The following is a 21276-nucleotide window of genomic DNA, read 5'->3' as shown; positions in this document are numbered from 1 at the left end:
CAAGGGCTCTGTGGGGTTTGAGCAACGCCACGATCCATCGCATTTGTCTCCTGAATGATGTATGATGCGCATGGTGGTAGCGTCTGCTTCGAATACAAACGTGAATGCAATAAAGTTCCGCCTGGTGTAAATTAACCTGCGTGATATGATCGTGTGTCGTCTCTTGAAGAGCGGTCACGTGTACCACTTCACAAAACGAGCATGTATATTAGTCAGCAAACGACCGGCCCCACTCCTGACAGCCGCCCCTCCAAACGTATGGCAGCGTGTTGACGATGAGGTCATTAGGCCCATTTCTTCAAGGCCCTCTTGTCAACATTCTGTCGACTGCGCGTTGGGCCGTTCCATACCATTTCGTCTGACGACACCAACGCGTCATTTCCTCGCCGCCATGGCATCGTACGTAACGCCCAATGAGTTGAAGACGCTGTTCTTTTATTTCGTCTGCTGACAGTGTCGCTTCTACCCCATTTAGATCCCAAACGAATCAGCTCTCGCTCCCTTTTCGAAAATCAACACACCTCTCTCTCGCGACCGCCATCGGCCAGTATGTCGCCGATAAGTACGGACAGCACCCAGACACGTTCCGCGAGGATATGGACGTGATTGACACCCTTCGTCGCGACGCCGTCAATGTGCGCGAGGCCCACCCAAGCGGCATCAAGAAGCTGCAGGCCTACGCGGGACAATTGGCGTGGATCGGCGGCAAGTTTCCCGTGGAGATGGGCGCCGAGTTCACATGGTACCCGGCGCTGGGCTACAACGTCGACCGGCCAGTCGTGCAGAACAACCTCAAATTCGAGCGCGCCAACGTGCTCTACAACCTGGCGGCACTCTACAGCCAGCTGGCCGCAGGCACGGGCCACGGCGATGCCGACAGCCTCAAGACGGCCGCCAGCTACTTTATGCAGGCGGCTGGCGTGCTCGGGTTCCTGCGCGACACGGTTATTACCGACCCGGACCTCAGCAACGTGGTGCCCGAGGACATGGACGCCGCCACACTCGACTGTCTCGAGCAGCTGATGTTGGCCCAAGCACAGGAGTCCTTTTGGCTGCGTGCTGTGTCTGAGCGCTACAAGGACGCGACTATTGCCAAGTTGGCGGCACGGCTCGCTGATCTGTACGACGCGGCGGGCGAGGCGGCTATGAAGAGCGATGCCGTCAGCCGGGCGTGGATCCACCATATCAGCGCGAAGCACCACCACTTTGCGGCGGCCGCACAGTACCGGGCGTCGCTCGATTGCCTAGATAAGCGCAAGTATGGCGAAGAGGTGGCGCGGCTGCAGGACTCTTTGCTGTGCGTGGCCGAGGGCCTCAAGGAAAACCGTGGCGGCTACTTGAGTAAAACGGTCGTTGAGGATCTAACCGGGCTCAAGCGGCGCGTTGAAGAGGATCTGAAGCGCGCAGAGCGCGACAACGACGTCATCTATCTGCAGGTGGTGCCACCAAAATCGGAGCTCAAGATCCTGGACCGCGCAAACATGGCCACAGTGCGCATCCCGCCGCAAGTCGAGAAGCCATTCGAATTTCTCGGTGACCAGGCCGAGTTTGGCCCGGCGCTGTTTTCCAAGCTCGTTCCGTTCGCCGTACACCTGGCTGTGTCTGTATACGAAGAACGCCGCGACCGACTCGTCAACCAGAATATCATCCACGACCTCGAGGTACTGACTGAACAATTACACGGCACCTTGCTGGAGCTGAACCTGCCCGGCTCATTACAGGCCATTGAACGGCCGCTGGGCCTGCCCGGATCACTGGTTCAGCATGCCGAGGAGATGCGCTACGCAGATGCGGTCAACCGGGCGAAGCGTAGCTTCGAGGACATCAACAAACTGCGCGCCGGTGACCGGGCCACCTTTGACGAGGGCAAGGCGCTTCTGGCCGTTGAGGCCGATGAAGACGCGCAGTTGCGGCGCAAATACGGCACGGAGCGCTGGACGCGACCCGAGGGCCGGGCAGATGGTGCACAAGGTCAGAAGCTGTGGACGAACGCAGACGAGATTGAGGGCTACTTTGCGTCGAGTGGGTCAAGCGATGGCGTGGTGCGCGACATGTTTGCGTCTATCGAAGACATGCTAATCCTGTTGGCGGGACCGGACCGGGCGCTCATGGACTTTGTGCCCAACAGCCGCAAGATGGAAGTGCCAGAGGCCGTCAAACCATCACTCGGCCGCTTACGCAGCGCTTACAACGACGTGCTGCGGCTCGAGTCGCGGCGGCGCAAACGCGTCGACGCCCTGCGCGAAAAGGCGCGCGCCGACGACGTCAAGCCCGACATTCTCAAAGAAACAGCACGGCTGGAGCGCGCGTATCCCAACACGCCAATTGTCGCGTCCCATTTTGACAGCTTCTTTGCCACGCGCCTGCGTGAGCTCTACGACGATGACCAGGACGGCCTTGTGCAGCGCGAGCGCGCCGACCAAGAAAAGGCGCTCGACGATGTGGCGCGGGCAAACCGCGAGTTCGTGTCGCAAAAGAAGGCCTCGACGGGCAGCGCTGGTGGGGGCGGGCACGAACGCGAGGCGGCTCTGCAAAAGCTGGACAATGCGCACTACAAGTACAAGGAGGTGGTGCGCAACGTGGAGGTAGGTCGCAAGTTCTACAACGACCTGAGCAAGATTGTGGGCGCGTTCCGGGACCAGAGCCGTGCATGGGTACAGCAACGACGCAGCGAAGCACAGGCCATTGAAGAGGAACTGTCGATGCCGGTGCTGTCGTCTCTCTCATTAGGTCATCAGCAGCAGCAGCCGCAGCAGCAGCAACAGCAGCAACAACATCACCAGCACCAGCACTTCTCTCCACCACCTCAACAACAGCCACCCGCCATTCAATCTTGGGCTGGTGGCCCACCCCAGCAGCCAACGCCCATACCTGTCTCACATCAGCAGCCACTATCACAGCAACAACCGCCGCCACCGCCGCCTCAACAACCACAGCCGCAACAGCATCAGATGTGGAACGCCGGAATGGGCATCCGTTTCGGCAACTCGCCGGCGCCGGGCGGGACACCACAGCCAAGGCCGGGGGGCGGCGCACCCGGCGGGAACCCGGCACAGACGAACCCACATGGCACATGGGACCCGTCATCGGGCATCCGGTTTGGGTAGACGATGTCTGAAAACAAGTGGAGGCACACGGTGACGGCATGCAGTGTAACAATATGCGATACGTTGCGGCCAATTGGTGAGTGTCCTTGTTTCGTCATATATTTTTATTGTGTACATAGGTGGAATTTTTTTCCAAATGCGTCTTATTTTCAGTGAAGCGAAATTCATAGACTAGCAATAATTATTTTTATTTCTCATTTTGTCAATGCCAGGCCGACGAGAAGAGCCTCAGACCACGTGCACGATGTTGTCCTCGCGTCCGGTATCTGTTTGCTTTCTTTGCTTTCCTCTTTCTCTGCCAACCCCACAATCTACTTCTGATCCGGTTTCCCATTTCTTGATCGTCGTGAATTTGCCATGTAATTCGGCCTCGGTGATATCGATTGTCCTTTTAGCCAGAATTTTCTTACTCGTTTTTGTCCTGGTGCCCCATGCACATCAGTGTTTTGATAACCGAATGTTTTCCAGGATATGGTGTTCTAGTTGATTTTTTGGCCTTACCTGTTTGTGTGCTATTTTCGAATGGGGGAAAGGAAGAGAAAGAGGAGAAAGACATGGTGATAATGTGAGATAAGGAATAAGTGTTGTTATTTACAGATTTTAATTTTAGCCAAAAAAATTGCAAAAATAAAAGTTAAAATCTTTTTTTTTTTTGTAATTCTCAATTTCTCTTCCCACATACCTTGAAAATCGACACACATTATGCTCCCACATCCTCAAAGACCGAACGTGTACATCTTCATTTTGCCGCCGTAGGACTGAGTTTCTTCTAACACCACACCTGCTACTTTTAAGCCGCTTCGCCAACCGGACATCCCCAACGGTAAACGAGCATAAATGCCATAAAAGGCAAACTGACAGGCGAAGAATCCCAGGTCCACGTTTCCGCCGCAGAAAGTACAATCTAAAATGGCGCCCCGTCATTTGCGTGGTAAATTGACAAAACCGACTGATGATCAAATATCTAGGAGCGAGAATAGCGAGCAAGAATTAACAAAAATAAAATGGGAGCCTGCTTACGCACCGTGGAGTTGCTGGAACATGTCAATGACATCGAACAATCGTACGAAATACGGCGAGATCAGGACTAGGATTAGGAACTGGGTGAGCATGGAAATCAGAACAAAAAGATGGCCCCGGCGAAGTCGTCACACGTCAGACACGTGGAGGCGTTGTGCTGTTGTCGTGATTCTTTTTGAACTGACCTCTTTTATTTATTCGTCTCTTGTTCCATGTAGCACACAGATGAGCACATCTGCAGGACAGATCGTGCCTCACGGATACACCGCATTACATTTTACAACAGCGAAGCGATACAGATAAATTACTGCCCGTTGAATGTCGATCTCGTATTCATCCTCGGTCATCTTGAATCTATGCGGACTTTCTCTTTCGCAAGTAAAGCTATTACAATCCAATATTTGTATCCCTTTTATGTCACTTACCATTCCCTCGCCAAAGCCAGCTTGGCCCCCAACATGTACAATTCCGGCAATACAATTACGCATGTTGGACCAAAGTTACAGCCAACAGACACGACAACACATCAGAACACGAGCAGCGACGCACATCAAAAGACCCCAAGAAGACTCGGACGCCGCGTAGAGACAAGAAGAAAAAGAAGTGAACTATGAGCGCAGAAGAGACGGAGATGTACTGTTCGCCATAAACTGCGCCCGCCTCCAAGAGTAAGAGGGAACAGGCTGAATGGGTAATGGCCGACGCTTCGTGTTTGTCAAGGGCTCTTCTACTTTTTCTGTCCATCTCACGAGCCTGATGTCCGTGCGGTGTGCTGACGGCGAGAGGTGCCAAAATAAGTGCACTATTCTGTCTTGTCTGCCATTTCTAAGCCGGCTCGCTGCTCCTATTATTACCCCGTAGTTCATATGTGGGGGTGCTCGCATGGCGCTGGGATGAGAGAGAATGGCATATTAGTAGTCGGTTTTGTTTTATCGGCGTGTCTGGTTAATTAGACTGGCTTTATTGGGTTTCCCCTCTGATTATTCCCCGTCCGTCTCCCTCCACTTCTCTTTCCGGACAGCCATCAACGCTTCCCACTGTCCTTACCGCAAACCAGGATAGCATCACAGCGTCAGATATTTCCACGCAGTGCGGACTCCAACAGACCTTCTATGCAAAGTATTGAAATCACCATCGTCATGTAATGTGGGTTGACAATAAGCCGTGTGTCTTGTGATCCTGTTGATGATGCTGTACAGCATCTACTTTATCAAGGCTTCGTCAAGGGTAGGTAAGGGTTATAGAGACAGTCCAATCCCAGTCCAGGGCGGCTTTCTTTTTATTTTTTTTCCTCGTTACGACATTCCTACCCCGTTGGACCAACATGGCTAGAGCCTCGCGTCCTCGCCACATCACCACTCTCCCCGTCTTCATCCTCCTTCTCATGTCCGTAGGGGAGAACCCGATATTAACACCCTCCCACTCGGCCCAACCCCTAAAAGAAAAAGAAAGCAACTTTGACACTTTTGGAAGCGGAACTGGCCACCATCTGATTTATGTCGGAGAGGTGCCCCTGGTATATTGCTTTTTTATGTTCTCCACATAATGATGACGGTGCTTTCGGTGCGTGTGCTGCGTGTGCTGCGTGTGGTTCGTAGGTGTGCTTTCTTTCTCGGGTGGTCAATATTGATCTCTCGCACACTTCGGCCGTCTTGTTCCCCCTGTCGATTGCCCCGGCAGACAATGCATGCTTTTGTATAAGTAGAACAGGGTCATGTCCCCATTCCGTGGATAACCCGTCCTTGTCTCTTCTCGCCCTTTCCTTGTGTTGTTCTTTTATTCATTCGATCTTTCAGAGTGTCTGTGCCGTTGTTCTATTGTACTAGTACGCTTGTACTAGATCGCCCTGTCTTCAGTGGGCATATCTTTTTTTTTTTTGCCACCCTTGGAACGGTTCAACCTTCGAGGAGGCTCGCGAACGACACCCAATTTCACTCGACATCCTACACGACTTCCACTATGGAGACGGTCACCCTCATTCTGCTGTATCTGGCCGTGCCCAGTCTCATCTACTCGGCCATCCAACACATCCTGTCATGGAGCAAGACGAGGGGTGGTGGTGGTGGTGACGGCAAGGCCAAGTTTCCCGGCCCTAAGCAGTATCCGCTTGTCGGACGCATCCACGACCTTCCTCGCTTCTCGATGTGGCTCAAGTTCAAGGAGTGGGCCGACGAGCATGGGCCCATATATCAGACGCGTGCCGTCGACCAGACATTTGTCATTATCTCGGACGAGAAGATTGCCGAAGAGCTGCTGGTAAAGCGCGGCCACATCTACTCAGGCCGGCCACAGATCCGGTCACTCTTCCGCCACAAGGAGGGGCCGGCGTACGTGGCGCTCATGGATCGCCACGACACATGGCAGCGCCAGCGCAAGTGGGTGCACGCAGCCATGGCCGAGGCGCACAAGCACAACTTTTACGGCCATCTCGAGGCCGAGTCGACACGGTTCGTGGCCATGCTTGTGTTGGACCCAGCACGCTTCCTGGATTACACGCGCGAGTTCTGCGGTCGTGTCATGTCACGCTTGGCCTGGGACGACGCCACACAGGGCCGCCTTAACGGCGAGAGCGCCGACACCACGCTGCACTGCATGAGCGTGTCCGGCCCCATTACCAACACAGTGACGCCGCTTTGGCACATTCCGTTCTTTGTCAACCCATGGAAGAAATTCGAGGTCAAGCGCGAGGCCGAGCAACGCGCCTGGTGGCGCCACAACTTCCAGCTGGCTAAGGCGCGCTATCTCAAGGACGATCTGCCCAAGGACACCTGGGGCTACCGCTACTTTGATCAGCTGCAGAAGGACGGCAACGTGACGCTAGAGCAGGACGACGACCAGGAGATTTTTGCGAGCTGCATGATCGGGTTCATGAACCTTGTGGGTGTCGTGACCATCTCGGGCCCGCTCAAGTTCTTCCAGATGGCCATGGCGCTGCACCCAGAGTGGCAGCAGAAGGCGCAGGCCGAGATCGACCGTGTGTGCGGCGACCGCATGCCCACCATGGACGACTTTGCGGCGCTGCCGACGGTGCGTGCATGCCTCAAGGAGACGCTGCGCTGGCGGTCGGGCGTGCCGCTGGGGGTGCCGCACCAAGCCGAGCGCGACGACGTGTTCCGTGGTGTCGAGATCAAGAAGAACACAATTGTGCTGGCGTGCGAGTGGTCCATCAACCGCGTACCAGAGCGCTACCCGGACCCGGAAAACTACCACCCGGAGCGGTATCTCGAGCCCGGCTGGCCCACGTACATGGAGCCGCTGACCAAATACCCCAACTTCCGGGACGGCGCGTCAATGCACACCTTTGGCTGGGGTCGGCGCACGTGTCTGGGCAAGGACATTGTCGACGACGAAATGTTTGTGTGCGGCGCAGCGATGCTCTGGGGCCTGACGCTGGCGGAAAAGCGCTGCCCACTGACGGGCGACCTGATTCCCATCGACACGCAGGCGACCAACTCGCACGTCATTCTCGAGCCGAGTCCGTTCCAGATCAGCATCAAGCCGCGGACGCCGGCGCGGGCACAGCAGATCCTGGACAACTTTGCCAAGGTGCGGGATCAAGTGCGTGTCGAGATCTGAGGCTGATGGTGAGGTCGATGTGCTCGCTGTCCATTTGTATGTTCTTGTTATAAGAGTTAGTTAATGTCAGGTGTCAGTGTTTGTTCAAAGTGAGATAGATGCTTTGCAGTTCTCACCTTTTCCCATGTTTTCCCCGTACGTGCGTGTGCTTGGTGTTTTACACTTTCGCTCTCCACCGTGTCCGCTCCCTCCCACTCCTTCTTCATGTACCTTTCCTGTCCTTCCATAGAACGTGCAATAATAGTCTTATTGCCAGCCTTATGAACGCTTGTTCTCGTCACTCATCCCAAATGCTCAATTCTCAATTTACAGGAGAACGGCTTGCGAGAAGGAGGTGGTAGGAACAGTCGCGGAATGATAAGGAATGCAAAGGCCAAAGTCGTGTCATGTTGACTGATCGTGTGATAAGATCCCAGTCTAGGCAGGAATCTTATAAGCATTGGCTCGTTTAACAAGATCACGGGCGCTGGGGTGTTGACATGCTCTCCATCGTGAACCCACCAACTGGCCACGCTGCTGGTCATCATTGTCCTCGCCCATTCCCCCGTCTCAGTAACATCGCGCTTACCTGGGCGGAGGTTTCATGACTGTCAGCACGCTTGTCGTTGCCCAGGTCGGCGTAGCGCACGATGAGGCTTCCTTGGTATTGTTACCGGCTTCTACCCATTCGTCTTGAGGTCGGCAGCTCCATCGAAAGTACTGTAAGTGGTGCCGAGCAAAACCACGTATGCGGCCAGCACCAGCTGAGCCTGGCTGGCATTGTTAACTCCACGGCCATTGAGGATTTTTGCACCCCGAAATGGTCCTGCCCAACATGCAGAACTTCGCCGACGACAACGAAGCCGAGACGACGCTGCCTTTCGCGTTGCGATGTGTCGAGTACAATCGGCAGGAAAGGAACGAGACCAAACGCTAGATAGAGCCAAGATACATGGCAAAGGTCATGAAATAGGTTGATTTGACGACAGCCAGCGATGACAAGTGACCACGAGAGACTAAGAGGGCGGCTGCAGAATCAGCGGCCAAGTGCGTGCCCTTGGTTCGGCAGGTGCGTTGGCATCGCTCTTGCCTACACCAATAAGCTTGTCAGGCGACCTCTTGCCACGGCCTAAGGCGACAGCGTGTCAACAGGAAACATCAGGTTTGTGCGTGTGCGGGTGTGTGCTGGTGTGTGCTGGTGCCAATTACGACGCTCAAAAAAATGAGGAGGCTGGGAGCATGATTGCAGCTGACGACCAGGTCTCGCCACGGCCCACGGCCATGCCAAACTTCAAAGCAGGCCCAAGGCAACCTTATCGGAAGGCGCACATTAAGGCATGAGAAAATGCAGAAAGCGAGAAGGACAGAGCAGGGGGACCGGAGGCAGGGAGGACGTAAATGGGGAAACCGAACAGAAGGTGCAACTCACATGCATCTCGGAACTTGAATGAAAACAAGCCAATCAGAAGCCAGGAAGTTGTTTACCTCGTGTCACAACACTGGAATGCACGTACTCGCCCCATTGTCTGAGACACCTGCCGGCAAAAAGTAAGGGGACACCAGACCGGGCGACTTCTGAATTCCTCCTTAACTTGTACGATGTATGTCGTAATTACTTCGTAACCAAACGAGACAGAAACCAGAGGGCCATTGCTGTCCGGCGCCTTTTTTATCCTTTCGCCGAACGGCGCGTTTCCACAGATTAATCCCTCGTGGCTGTATGGGAATGCTTGGCGCAGAGCAGCTTTCAGCCTCGCCCAAACAAAGTGGACCGGACGAAGCGACCCTGTGCCCTCAAATTTCCTCCAGTTTCAGGGGATCTCAATTGGTCTTGCAAATGATATTCAAATGATATTTGCAAATGCCGTGCCTTCCATTTACCAGAGAAACTAGTCGCTTCCTTCCTTCCTTAAAGCTTCTCTTTTTCCTTTGTGCGCTCCTTCCCCTTGTGTTCACTTCCAGCCCATCTCGTTATCTTGGCGCCTTCCTCATTGTCTCACGGAGGAAACACAGACGGGGCTGATAAAAAGCGAAAGCCGCCACAGGGTAAGACAGGGAAAGTAAACATAGATACGGAGTATTACGTCGTGTCGTAGGAAAGCCTGGGAGCATGGTACAACTACAACTAAGCGCGTCGTATCATGCAAAGCGCGCCTCTCTTCAGCTCCAGTCAGCTTTCAACCTCTTCTTACCAACCGTTGTCAATGTTTTCATACCTTCTCTCTTTCTTTCCCTGTCTAGTTCCATGAATCTGGGTTGCTCCTGCCTTCCTTTGCCAATGGACTGCCAAATTCGCTGAACCCAAACCCCTGTTCTTTCCCGAGCCAGCTTAGCTTCTCCGTTCTGCGTAATAACTTCAGGGAAGGTCCCAGACATCTCCTTCCTTTGGCCCTGGCCCATCCCCGTTCTTCGGTCTGGCCTGGCCGCTCCCAGCCTTTCTCCTCTTTTTCCCTCATTTACGCGTTTCCAATTTGTTGATTCCTCTCGCCCTTCTTCCTCCTTGCATTTCATGATCGCGCTCTCACTCGCTGCGCCTTTCTCAAGCGTCAGTTCTGTTTGCTGTCGTATATTCTCTCGCAATTCCATCTCTATCGGCCTGCACGTCTCCTGGAGTTTGCCCGCACTGCCAATCTTTATTTCGTCGCATCTCATTCCGACTGCCTCTCGTTTCACCCCCTACGCGACGCATTTCTGTCTCGCTTTCTCGCCCACCGCTTGTTTTCCAATCAGCGTCATTCTCTTCGTTTTATCCCCTTTTGTCGTTTGCCACCTTTGGCGCCTCCGTTTTCCTTTCTCTCCTTCCAAGGGCGACCCGCATTCGTTTCCTGTGTAGACCGTTAGATCTGGTTTTCGTCCGCCTGCCACTCACATTCCAAAGGTCCGAGCCGCCATTGCACAGCCGAGCTTTTGCTACTTACAAGCAACAATGATGCTTTGAGTGATACCGGCCGATCCCAGAAAGCTTACATCGGCAACGAACGACGAACCGCCTGGCTTGTCAACCCATCCGACGACATCCTCCGAACTTGCTACGTCATTTCAGTACACCGTCATCACGCGCTCTGTTCGTGTACCTGCGACAATTGAGAGAGGCGCGTTTGAGCTCCTGCACCTGCACCTCCTTTTGCGATTGCTTGACCCAGTTCTGGGCCAGGAAATCCTGAACCTGCAGCTGTCTGTTGCATTCAAACCAAACGTACAGCCAAGGCCCACTATCCAACGTAGGTCGCGCACACAGCAGACCAACACTACTGCACGGCGCATCGGCTGCATCGGTGCTTGCTGCATCACACGGAAGCCCACAAACTCGTTTTAACACAACCAAATTCAGGGACGTCAGCAGGTCGGATGCTAAAGGCCAACAAGGAAACAGAGGTCAACGACACAGGCCAGCTCGCATCCTGACCGCGGCCCACAATCGCGTTGCGCACACGAAATCAATTTGCTGTGTCCCATCCAATAATCGCATCATCCTCATCGGCCCTCGTCATTGTCGCCCATTTTCCCCGTTTTCGTACCCTGTCTGCCAGCGCTACGGCCTATTCTTTCTGTTTCTCCCCGCTCTCTCAAGAACGCTGGCCTCTTGTTTACTAGCTGCCAGCACTTATCTGTTCTTTTTGTATTTTCGCCGTTCGCCCTTTCCACACGTGCATGTCTCACCGACACGAGGAACAACTACTCCATCCAACCCCGTCACCCCAATCAGCGACTCAAGCCACCGCTGTCTCAACACCACCAGCCCACCGGGTTCTGTTGACAGGTCCTGCCAAATCTTGGTATTGATATCGAGAAATTCCCTCACGAATTCGCAGCAGGAGCACAAAATAGTCTCCAGGCAGAGCCGCAAAATCGCAACCAACCGGCGTGCTTTCAGACCTTGGCCTCGAAGACGGCCGGTGGCCACTGCTACTCTTTGCGTTCAACTTTTTTTTAGTCCGGCAGTCGATCTAGAAACACCATCCAGCCCTTAAAGGAGTGCGTGTATGTGCGGAGTGAGCTTTTGACAACGCATCGTGCAGCGGGCCAAGGTGGTGGAGGTGGAGGGGAGTGCCACGGTAGACTTAGTTCTTTCCCTCTTGTTTCTCCCGTTTCTCTCTTTTCTTGTGCTCGCTCTTCAATTTCCCCTGGTTAACGACATTGGTTTGCTATCCGCACTGCTTGACATTTGGCAGCAGCCTGCTCACTCGTTTTTTTTTTTCGGCTGGCTTCTTTCTTTGCTGTTTACCTTATTATTGTCTGTCCTTCCCGTTCGATGACCTCCCAGACGTCTTCACTTCTTCCAACAAAAAACTTCGGCACGTTTTCTGGTTTCTTTAGTCCGACTTGTTCAATCGTTTTCTGTGCCCCCATCCTTTCGTTGTTTTCATTGGCCAGAAGTTTGCTGCACATCTCCCACCACGCTGGCCAAGGTCTGAGGTTTGCTTTTTTTTTTTTTTGTCCTGCAGGATCCGTCCGCATTTCGTGCCTGCTTTGGTCTCCACCGCTACTTCTGCACCTTGTGCTGCACAGCACTGCACTATATTACTGCAAAAGACTGTGGCTATTTCGTCTGCATCGTCTGCATGGCAAATCCGTGGGAAGCAGGGGGAAATCATCGCAGGGGAAACCAGGTGCTTTCCACAACAAGTTGAAGCAGGAAGGAAACTGTTGACTGGGCAAACACAGGGTCGGCAGCACCTATCACACTCGCTCATGCAGCACAAAGGGACACTGTTTTTCAAACACGAAACGAAAACAACACGAAATTTGTCGAAAGGCGTCGCATCGCAATAGTCGAACAAGTTCTCGATCACCTGTGACTTGTCCAAGGCTGATTTGGCACTGCAATAGCGCCCTTTGTTGCCAGGCCGTCTTTTCCTCCTGCATTAATTCTCTATTTTTGTGCTTCCCACGTACCGTTTTCGAACCCCTTTCACAACTCCCACATAAGGAGAGGAAGGTTTTGTTTACTTTGCAAGACCTCTTTTGCGTCACGAGATTCCAACCTTGATTACCACTCGCCGCTCACATTTCGCTCTCTTCAAGGCAGCTTTCCGTCAACTATTGATTTTCTTCTTTCTTCGGACTCCGCCGTTGTATTCCGGTGTCACAGGCTCGGCGTATCGGCCACGACCTGCCTTGTTTTTATTGATCCCCCCGATCTTCAATTGGCTCTCAAACGACTGCACAACCTATTATTTGGACAATTCACTTTTCATTTAGCCTTTTCAAACTCCATTTCACCTTAAGGAGCGCGTGTTGGATCACCAAAAACAAAGTCTCTTCCTTCGCTTGACATTCAGCACCGCCATTAACCTTTTTGGCCTCGCCAGACGACAACGTGGGCTTTCCTACGCTCTCTCTCGCATCCTGTGTGCATATCCACTAGCAGCTGGCTTTACTGGCGGAATACAAGCCTCGTCTGTTTGCTTAGGGTCCTTTTTATTAAGCCCACCCATGTATCGACTTATTTCAAGTTTACGACCTAACATCGTTTCACCCTCTCAAAAACCCGACTCCTAATTCACAACTCCTTCAACAGCATCCACGCCCCGTTGATCGTATGTCCAAACTGTTTCCCAATCTGTGGCTCTTGCCTTCACTGGAAAGATATCTAATAATACCTCTTTATGCAGACTGTCACACATATCTCCGTCTCTCACCACCTCTTCTATCCTATCCGACTGCTCACATATTCTCGCGATGGCGTCCTCCGAAGTCGACCAAAAATATCTCGGCAAACTGGCCAAAGCGGTACAAAATGATAACCCACTTCTTTCAACAATGCTCTTCAAAATCTTGGGTCTTTCCATCAGCTTATCAGAACAACTCGTCCTGGCCCGGAAACAGCGGCGACGAGAGCCTTCCAAATCACAAGAAACCCTTGAGCTTTATTTTCACATAATATGGCTATCACGTGAGGGGCTGGTCATGCTGGAACAGTATGTACTACCCGTTGTGGGTAAATACGTCGAGTTGAAGGTTCTAGCATACAAATTACGCGCCTCCTTTTACCACATTTTTGTCCTATTCTACAATCAGCCTCCAGTATCGACTATGGGTCTGGATACGCCAGACCTGCAAGGATCGTCATCTGCCGACCAAACACCACCACAAGCAGACAAGGGCAAAGGCGTCGCGCGCGACGACGACTTGGAGAGTACTCGATCGTCTTTACAACCCACCCACGCAATGGAAGGAGGTCCAGTCAACCCTCCTCCGGGCTTCGGCCCCGAACCGCCGGCAGCCTTTTTGCTTCCCACCGCCGACTATCTTCCTCTCGCCAACCGTTATTTCAAAGACGCCATCTCCTTAGCTGAAGGCCTTTTGTGGGGCTCCCACTCGCTGCGCCTCTCCGTCAAGACCGAATACGCTTCGTTTTTGTATGAATGTGTGCACGATGCCGAGGGCAGCCGTAAACTCGCAAAGGACACAATCACCGAAGTCTACGATGCCCCCGAGGGTATTGACAACGACATGTTCAGCGACGCATGCGAGCTCGTGACAGTTCTCGGCAAGATGATGAAGCGCGGCCTTAGTACATCCTCGCGGGCAAAGGGAAGCACAAGGCACACCCAATCCTCCAGCTCTAAATCGCAGCAGCAATCCCAGGGGCAACCACGTCCACCGCAGCAGCAGCAGCAGCAGCAACGGTCGCAGCCCCGGCAGTCAGAAGCCAGATCAGCCACAAGAGCGAATGCACCGCCGCCGATACCCCCTACAACCAGTGTTCCCTTGCTACACCCCGACGAAATGGTCGAGTTTATCTGACCAATTTAACGCTTCCTTTCCCGCTTGTACTCTTTCCTCGAGATTCCAGATACCTCCACTGCCTGTTTATCAATCGCTGTACAACTTCTCTCGGCCTAGAAAAGTCTTCCCTTAGGACTTTATTCCAAAAGCTAAATTGCATCCTCTAGGCGTTCTTATTCAAAATTTTAATTTGGGGTATTTTATTGTTACACTAATCGTCTTCCTTTTTACTATTCGCTATTTGTTTTTTATCTTTGTACATTTATTCCAAGGACAGGGAGTTTCTACGGAGGAAGAATTCCATATATTTTGCCTGGTGATTTTGCATACCTTTTATATCTATTTTATTTTGGCTTACTGCTTTGTTTTGTTTCTTCGCCCATTACTACCTTGACCTTCATGGTCGATCTTGTTTTATATACTTCTCGTCAAAGACAGTACCTTTGATCGATACCCAGAGCAGCTTGACTGCAGCTTCGTCAATTTATTCAAGTATTTATTAATTATCTGAGTGGCGGATTTTTCTTTGTGGGCTTACATGGCTTCATCTCATATACATGTCTTTCTCTCTCAGTTTCTCTGATACACGCTCTGCGCCCTGCCCGCCCGGATCTTCTCTACCTACATCCGCCAGCGACAAAAGTCTTATTTGTGATAACGTCTCTATTGAGTCTTCACTTTGTGCCACACCTTCAAACGAGAACTTGGACCGGTCTGCAGCGGTCGGTGCTCTATCCTCTTCAGTCGACATGTCCATCCGCTGGAGCCCGTCTCGTCGTTCCCGGCTGCCTCCTAGTAGGCGTTCTCCCCGCCTACGGCCCCTGCCACGCTTCGGAGAGCTTGTTTCGGTCTGGCCATTGATTGGTGCGTCGTACGCTTTGGGCGCATCCCTCGGCATTAGCACTGTTTTCGTCGTCGTCTGCTCCTTTTCTTTTCCGGTTTGGGGATCTGGCAAGAGAGCCCCTGCGAGCGAAGTCGACGATGTCGATGTGGTGCCCATCCGTATTTGGTGTTGTCGATACAATTGTTCAGTCGACCTTTGCTGGTGGCTTTCTACAATCTCTCCTTGATAGCCACCTCCACGGTCCTCTATTCTGGTTGCGTATTCGTCTTGCAGCCACCGTTGTTGTCGTCTCTTACGCTGCGCTTTGCAAACGTGCCACAGCACCACCAGAATCACCACAGCCGCGAAGCCAAGCGCAGCGCCAAGACCGGCTCCGAGTTTGCCGCGGATGGGCGAAGACGAGCCACCAGACGACGAGTTTTGGGATACAGTCGGGGCGAGAGAAGGCGGGGGCGTGGGCATCGTGGTCGTAATATTGCCGCCTATCGACGTCGAATTTGCTGCAACGATAGTCCCGTTGCCATTAACGGCGGTGCCGTTGCCACGGCTGCCACTGGGCAAAGTTGGCCATGCTGTCTAATAGAGAACACGTCAGCAATCACCGCAGAGCAGAAGCATGAGGAAAGCCTTGGTGGCGTTGGTCGACATACAGGAGACGCTTGGAGGACGACCATTATGAGAAAAGCGAGCTGAGGTAGCTGCAACAATGGATTCCAAGGACACTTTTGTGACAAACGGCTTGCTTGTGTCCAAGGAGAGAAAGTCATGGCATCCGGGCGGGAGAATACTTGATATTAAAGTAGAGAGCGTCCGACGGTTTCTTCGCAAGACCTTTCTGTGCAAGGCTGTGGGTGCCAGCCAGATCCAGAGACGTTCTTGAGGCAACCCAACGGATCGCGTGTTACGTATACCATGCACGAATCGAGCCATTGCCCCCTCGTCCTTCCTATCTCTTTTTCATTACGGAGTACAGGTGTCGATATTGCACACTGATCCTTCGAGCGGGCCATCTCTCTCGGCAAGAGGTGGCGCGGCATCACTGGACAGAGTAATATGGATGGATACACGGCTGACGGAGGTGGAACTTCAAGACAGTGCAGATGCCGCAACTCGAACCGGGAAACCTTGTCCAAAAGATGGTAAGCATTTTGTATTTTTCTCTACAAAATTGGTAGCCATTCTTCTGCCCGATGCCATAGTAAAACAGTTTAGTTAATGTTCACAATGAGTTAGTTACCTTGTGGAGTCGAATCGATTTTGCCATTTATCCACAAAGGGAGAGCAGCATCACAAGACCTGAACGCGTATCCAGTTCCTCGGGTAGTTTTGCTGGGAGTGCGGGTTGATATTGCTGTTAAAAGTTCATCGGCTCCCAAGATTGGAGCCCGTCTCTTGGGGTCTGTCGAATGCTCTTCAGTCGTCATTTCAGTTTCCGTTTCCAAGGACTTGCTGGCGCCGCATGCGCCGCCTGGTTGCAGGGCAGCCTCCCTATTAATCCATTGACTGATTACTGTCAATTCCAGATAGAAGAGCTGGACGAGGCTTTCGTGACGGTGGCCAAAGGAACCAGGCTGTGCCGGTTAAAGTCGACGATGACTCGTTCTAAGGCGAGTGTGACAGCAAAGTCTATTGCTAATGTAAAGGAATAGGTGCCTAAGGCCAAAATGGGGTGACCGTAGGTATGGCTCAGTGAAGGAAAAGAATAAGAAGGTAAGAATTTAGGTATACTTAAGTTCTCAAGACTTTCGCTTAGGCGACCATTCTACGATACTCGGCCGCCTACGAAAGGATTCTTATATATTCCTTTTAAGTGGAGAAGTTTGCAGAGTTTTTGCAGAGTTTTCTTAGTTCCGTCGCTCGTCGCCCTAAGGCGCGTTGGCGACAATGGAACTTACCAGAATCTCCCTTTTCGCCTTATGTACGATCGGAACTCTGGTTGAGCTTTTGACCTTCCTCGGCTACTTGGGTAAATTTGGTAGGCGATTACTTGCCAAATCTCTTTCTCCTTACATTATCCCCCCCTTTCAATAATATCGTCCCGATATTTGAAAAAGGTCAAGGCTTCATTTGCCGTTGAGTCTGCGACGGGACTGAGACCAAGAGCCCATGCATTTGCATCAGAGCAGTGGCGTAGCTTGCGCATCAGAGCCATCGCGTAGCAGTTACGGGGTCCTACGTGGAGAAAACCTTTGGTAAGGAAAAACTCCATCCAACATAACGGCGGCGTACGGTCGTAGCGCGTTCGTTTACGGGGCTTAGCTATTCCGGGTCCCCTTTTAGTTCAGGGACCTAATGTCACGGCCCGTTCCCGTAGTTGGTGATTTTGAATTTGTGCATGGTGATAATAGTAATTGTCGGCGTAAGGTAGCCACCTTTTCTTCATAATTTTATGGAGAAAATATGGCCTGGAAACAGCCTCTTAGTGGACATGGTATGGATGTGGTATTTGGATATGCTTTGTATTGATGAGCAGAGATAAAGGAGGAATGTCGGTTATCAGGCATGTTAGAACAGGAGGAGGGTCAAATTGGCAATTCATCGCGTACTAAATACCTACTCGCTGTTTTCCACGGATGGAAAGCCTTTGAGAATACGCGGTTCAGCATCATATCAGCCTCGGCCAGTCTTTTCACTTTCAGTATTGTTGACGGTTACGTCGTATCTTCTCTCGGAGAATCCCACACCACCAGCATCTTACACATGCCACAGCAGCACCTGTCTGTGCCTCATCATTTGCCATTTGCCTTTTGCAATTTATCATTTATCTTTTATCATTTACCTTCCAAGTTTGCCGTTTCCGCAACGCTGACGTGCCCTGGATGGGCCTCTGTCTCTCGCACAGCGCATGATTCATCCTTGATCTTCCCTTTTCTTTCCGAAACAGAATTTTCCGACGACGACATACCGCTTTTCTCTTTACCGCGCTTTCGACCTCGAGCCTTGGCGGCGTATCAGAGTTGGGATTTTCAGCCACAAGCAACCATGTCCACTGCCGTCAAGAGGACTTTGCATCTCCAGCCTCACAGCGTTTCATCGACGAGGATCCATTGCTCCAGCCATGCGCCTGTTTCTAGTTGATTGATTCCCTCGCTCTGAGTCGGTTACGATGACGACTGCTTGCCGGAAACCGTGAGGACATTGCACCCCTGAACGACAAAGATGGGAAGATAATTGGCCGTTGATGCCGTCGGAGGATTTTCGATTTCGCATACATATACCGTCTTACTTCGCATATTAGTACATAGTGGCCTACCTATGTCTGGGAGTCTGCTGTCTCCAGCCCATATCCCATATCTTTCTATTTCACGATTGATCGGTTATGTCCACAGCATCGTGACACTCATTTTCTATTTTTTTTTATCCATTTCTTGTCACTCCTTCAATTCTTTACAGCTTGCTGGTCTCGCTACTCGTCGGCAGTGCCGCATTCCCCTGTACTCTCTTTTTTAATTTTAGATCCTTTTCTGTTTTATTTTTTCGTTCTTTTTTCACCTTCTTTTCCAACAATCATGGTCTCCTCGGTTGCTCTGTTGGCTGCGGCCATTTCTGTCGTGTCTGCTTCCACGCCACCGGGCTTCCAGCCAGCCGTGAATGCTGACCTCGTGGTGGATTTCGGCAACACGCTGATCAATGGCCAGGTCGTGGCCAAAAACCGTGAGTGTTCGCTTTTGTGTGGAAGTCGACTGTAGGTACAACAAAGCGACTAACACGCTGTGATCCAGTCGTCGCAAACCAGCCGACCAAGGTCGGCACCACGCGCCGCGTCACGGGAAACTCGTTCGCGGTCATCATGATTGACTTGGACATTCCGACCAACACGCCCGGTCAGACCTCGACCCTGCTCCACTGGATGCAGACGGGCCTGGCGCTGTCGCCCCAGGCCTCGCGCGTCGTGGGCAGCACAAACGTCGGTGCAGACGCCAGCGCGAACAACAACGGCGGTGGTGCCTCCGGCAATGCCATCCAGACGGCCTTCTTGCTTCGCAACGCCACCGGCCAGGCTCCCGCCGCGCCGTACATCAGCCCCAACCCGCCGGCGCGTCTACCGCTCAGCCACACGTATGCGCAGTTCTTGGTCGACACGAGCGGACTGTCGGCGCAGTCGACGGCGATGCAGACGCTGATGAAGGCGGCCCAGACACGCCAGGGCTTCAACCTGCAGCAGGTGTTGCAGCAGGCCGGTCTGACGAACAAGCTGGTGGCGGCCAACTTTTTCAACGTGACAAACCCTGGTCCTGTGCAGGCTGCCAGCGGCAACGGCACAGAAAATGGAAACGGCAGCGGCAACGGCAGCGGCAACAGCAACGGCAACGGTGAGCAGCAACAGGGCTCTGTGTCCTCGACAGACAACAACTCGCCATCATCGGTCTCCTCATCGTCGACCACCTCCACTACCAATGGCGACAGCAACAGCGGCAGCGCGGCGTCGTCGGCCAGTGGCAACAATGTGGTTAAGGCGAACGGGGCAGCGTCTCTGTCAGCAGTCGCCGGCCCGGTTACTGTCCTGGCCGGCGCGGTTGCACTTTTCTTTGCTTTGTAAAAGAAAGGCCCTTTATATTATCGAACCAAGAGTCTGTGCAAACCAATCTTGTTGCCGCTGCCGCTCTCGTATTTTTCACGTTTTCTGTTTTGTTCCATTCCGTTCTTTTAGTCTTTTGCAAATTCTAAACCTTATTGCGAATCGTTTGGTCCGTCCGGTGGATTCATTGCTCCGTTCGTCGTCTTTGTATACGTAAACCTAGCTTCCAGGTATCAAACGCCAGAAGGTCACAAGCCACGCGCCGAATTGCCTTATCCATCAGTATGGCGCGAACTCTGCTTTCGGTCCACCGCGCGGTTTGCGTCCCAGACGGCACTTCGTGGCTCTAGCCGGCGGGAGCGCTAGCAGATGCGCACTAGTCTGCTTTGGGATCCCGCGCGTTAATACCCAGACTGTGCGAGTGGGCGGCACATGCGAAGAGATTTATTAAAAAATCTCAAGATCCATGTCCGCAGTAAAAGCAACCTCGTTTGTCATCGCAGCCTTTTCTTGTCGGCACATCAACGACGACGAAGACACGACGAGCAACAAGCGAATACATAAGCATCTGCACAAATTCGTCGTATCTGAGCAGGGTGCGCAGCAGTGGCCACTGTCTTGCACTCTCCCTCGCATCGTTACAACATGCCCACCGGACGCCTTTTTGTCCACGACAAGCGTCACTGATGGTACGCCGTACTACTCGCAATAGTAACAGCCGGCATTGCCCCCCTGCCCCCTTAACGTATTCGCCTCGCTCTTTCCCACCGTCCAGCTCCAACGCCAATTAGTATTAGTAACACTCCCAAGTGCGTCTTGTCATGATAGGAAAAAGCAAACCTTCAACACCGCGCTGAACGGTTAGCCGTGATGGATAACAATAGGCACGGAAAGTACGACCGAGCATGAGGTCTCCATCACACTAGAAGCTTCTTCCGCGCCGCCTTCCCTGACTACACCGTCGTCGTAAACTGAAGCCACGTCCACATCGTATGTCTCGTCCATGAGCTTCTTGCTTACAACATCTTGGCTGAACACACCTCCCAGCATGGCTGCGCAAAATAAACAAGAGCCCATGCCCGTCCCCCATGTCGTGCCGTCCCTCGTGTCGGTCGATCACCACCAGGCACTGTCGTCCGGCCGCTCGGGCGGAGCACAGCCAAGCTAGAACTGCCGCGCGCGCGCCATCAGTCGCTAGAAGGGGCCGACAGACTAGCCAAGCAAGTTACTTCTTCTGGTGTCTGGCGGGCAAAATCATTGCAGGCATTTGACCTCCTTGGAAAGTACCCCTTTGCCCTTCATGGCCGGGAACAAACACGTCTCGTCGTCTAGCCTCAGGGGCTCGCAGGAGTTTGCCTGCGCCTTGAAGTTTTTCATTTTGTCCCTCTGTCCTCGGTTCCTCTTTTCTCTCCGGTCTTCGTCTCTCTCCCCGACAACCAGGGCCACTCTCGTTTTGTATATATATCCAATGTTCAGCTCTTCGTTTGGTTCTCTGCTCT

At 52.6% G+C, this 21276-nt stretch overlaps 6 protein-coding genes across 6 annotated transcripts; 4 read left to right on the top strand and 2 right to left on the bottom strand.

The window, feature by feature from the left end:
* Positions 1–391: 391 nt before the first annotated feature.
* SPSK_01016 (programmed cell death 6-interacting protein) lies at positions 392–3107 on the top strand (the record flags this gene model as incomplete). Its single annotated transcript, XM_016727947.1, has 2 exons — positions 392–399; positions 476–3107. The coding sequence occupies 2 exons, from the start codon at positions 392–394 to the stop codon at positions 3105–3107; spliced, it is 2640 nt and encodes an 879-aa protein (XP_016583902.1).
* Positions 3108–6086: 2979 nt separating this feature from the next.
* SPSK_01118 (cytochrome p450 monooxygenase) lies at positions 6087–7703 on the top strand (the record flags this gene model as incomplete). Its single annotated transcript, XM_016728049.1, has 1 exon — positions 6087–7703. The coding sequence occupies one exon, from the start codon at positions 6087–6089 to the stop codon at positions 7701–7703; it is 1617 nt and encodes a 538-aa protein (XP_016583901.1).
* Positions 7704–9842: 2139 nt separating this feature from the next.
* On the bottom strand, positions 9843–10268 carry SPSK_10377 (uncharacterized protein; the record flags this gene model as incomplete). Its single annotated transcript, XM_016736818.1, has 1 exon — positions 9843–10268. One exon carries the CDS (start codon positions 10266–10268, stop codon positions 9843–9845), a length of 426 nt encoding a protein of 141 aa, XP_016583900.1.
* Positions 10269–13364: 3096 nt separating this feature from the next.
* Positions 13365–14432, top strand: SPSK_01210 (14-3-3-like protein; the record flags this gene model as incomplete). The annotated part of the gene is made up of 1 exon (XM_016728141.1): positions 13365–14432. The coding sequence occupies one exon, from the start codon at positions 13365–13367 to the stop codon at positions 14430–14432; it is 1068 nt and encodes a 355-aa protein (XP_016583899.1).
* A 526-nt stretch (positions 14433–14958) lies between these two features.
* SPSK_01225 (uncharacterized protein) lies at positions 14959–15932 on the bottom strand (the record flags this gene model as incomplete). The annotated part of the gene is made up of 2 exons (XM_016728156.1): positions 14959–15834; positions 15909–15932. The coding sequence occupies 2 exons, from the start codon at positions 15930–15932 to the stop codon at positions 14959–14961; spliced, it is 900 nt and encodes a 299-aa protein (XP_016583898.1).
* A 2835-nt stretch (positions 15933–18767) lies between these two features.
* On the top strand, positions 18768–19798 carry SPSK_01214 (uncharacterized protein; the record flags this gene model as incomplete). Its single annotated transcript, XM_016728145.1, has 2 exons — positions 18768–18912; positions 18981–19798. 2 exons carry the CDS (start codon positions 18768–18770, stop codon positions 19796–19798), a joined length of 963 nt encoding a protein of 320 aa, XP_016583897.1.
* Between the last annotated feature and the right edge of the window lie 1478 nt (positions 19799–21276).

This window comes from Sporothrix schenckii (genome assembly GCF_000961545.1).
Source record: "Sporothrix schenckii 1099-18 chromosome Unknown Cont48, whole genome shotgun sequence".
Lineage (NCBI taxonomy): Eukaryota > Fungi > Ascomycota > Sordariomycetes > Ophiostomatales > Ophiostomataceae > Sporothrix > Sporothrix schenckii.
The sequence above is the reverse complement of the archived record's forward strand: the minus strand, read 5'-3'. Positions and strand labels throughout refer to the sequence as shown.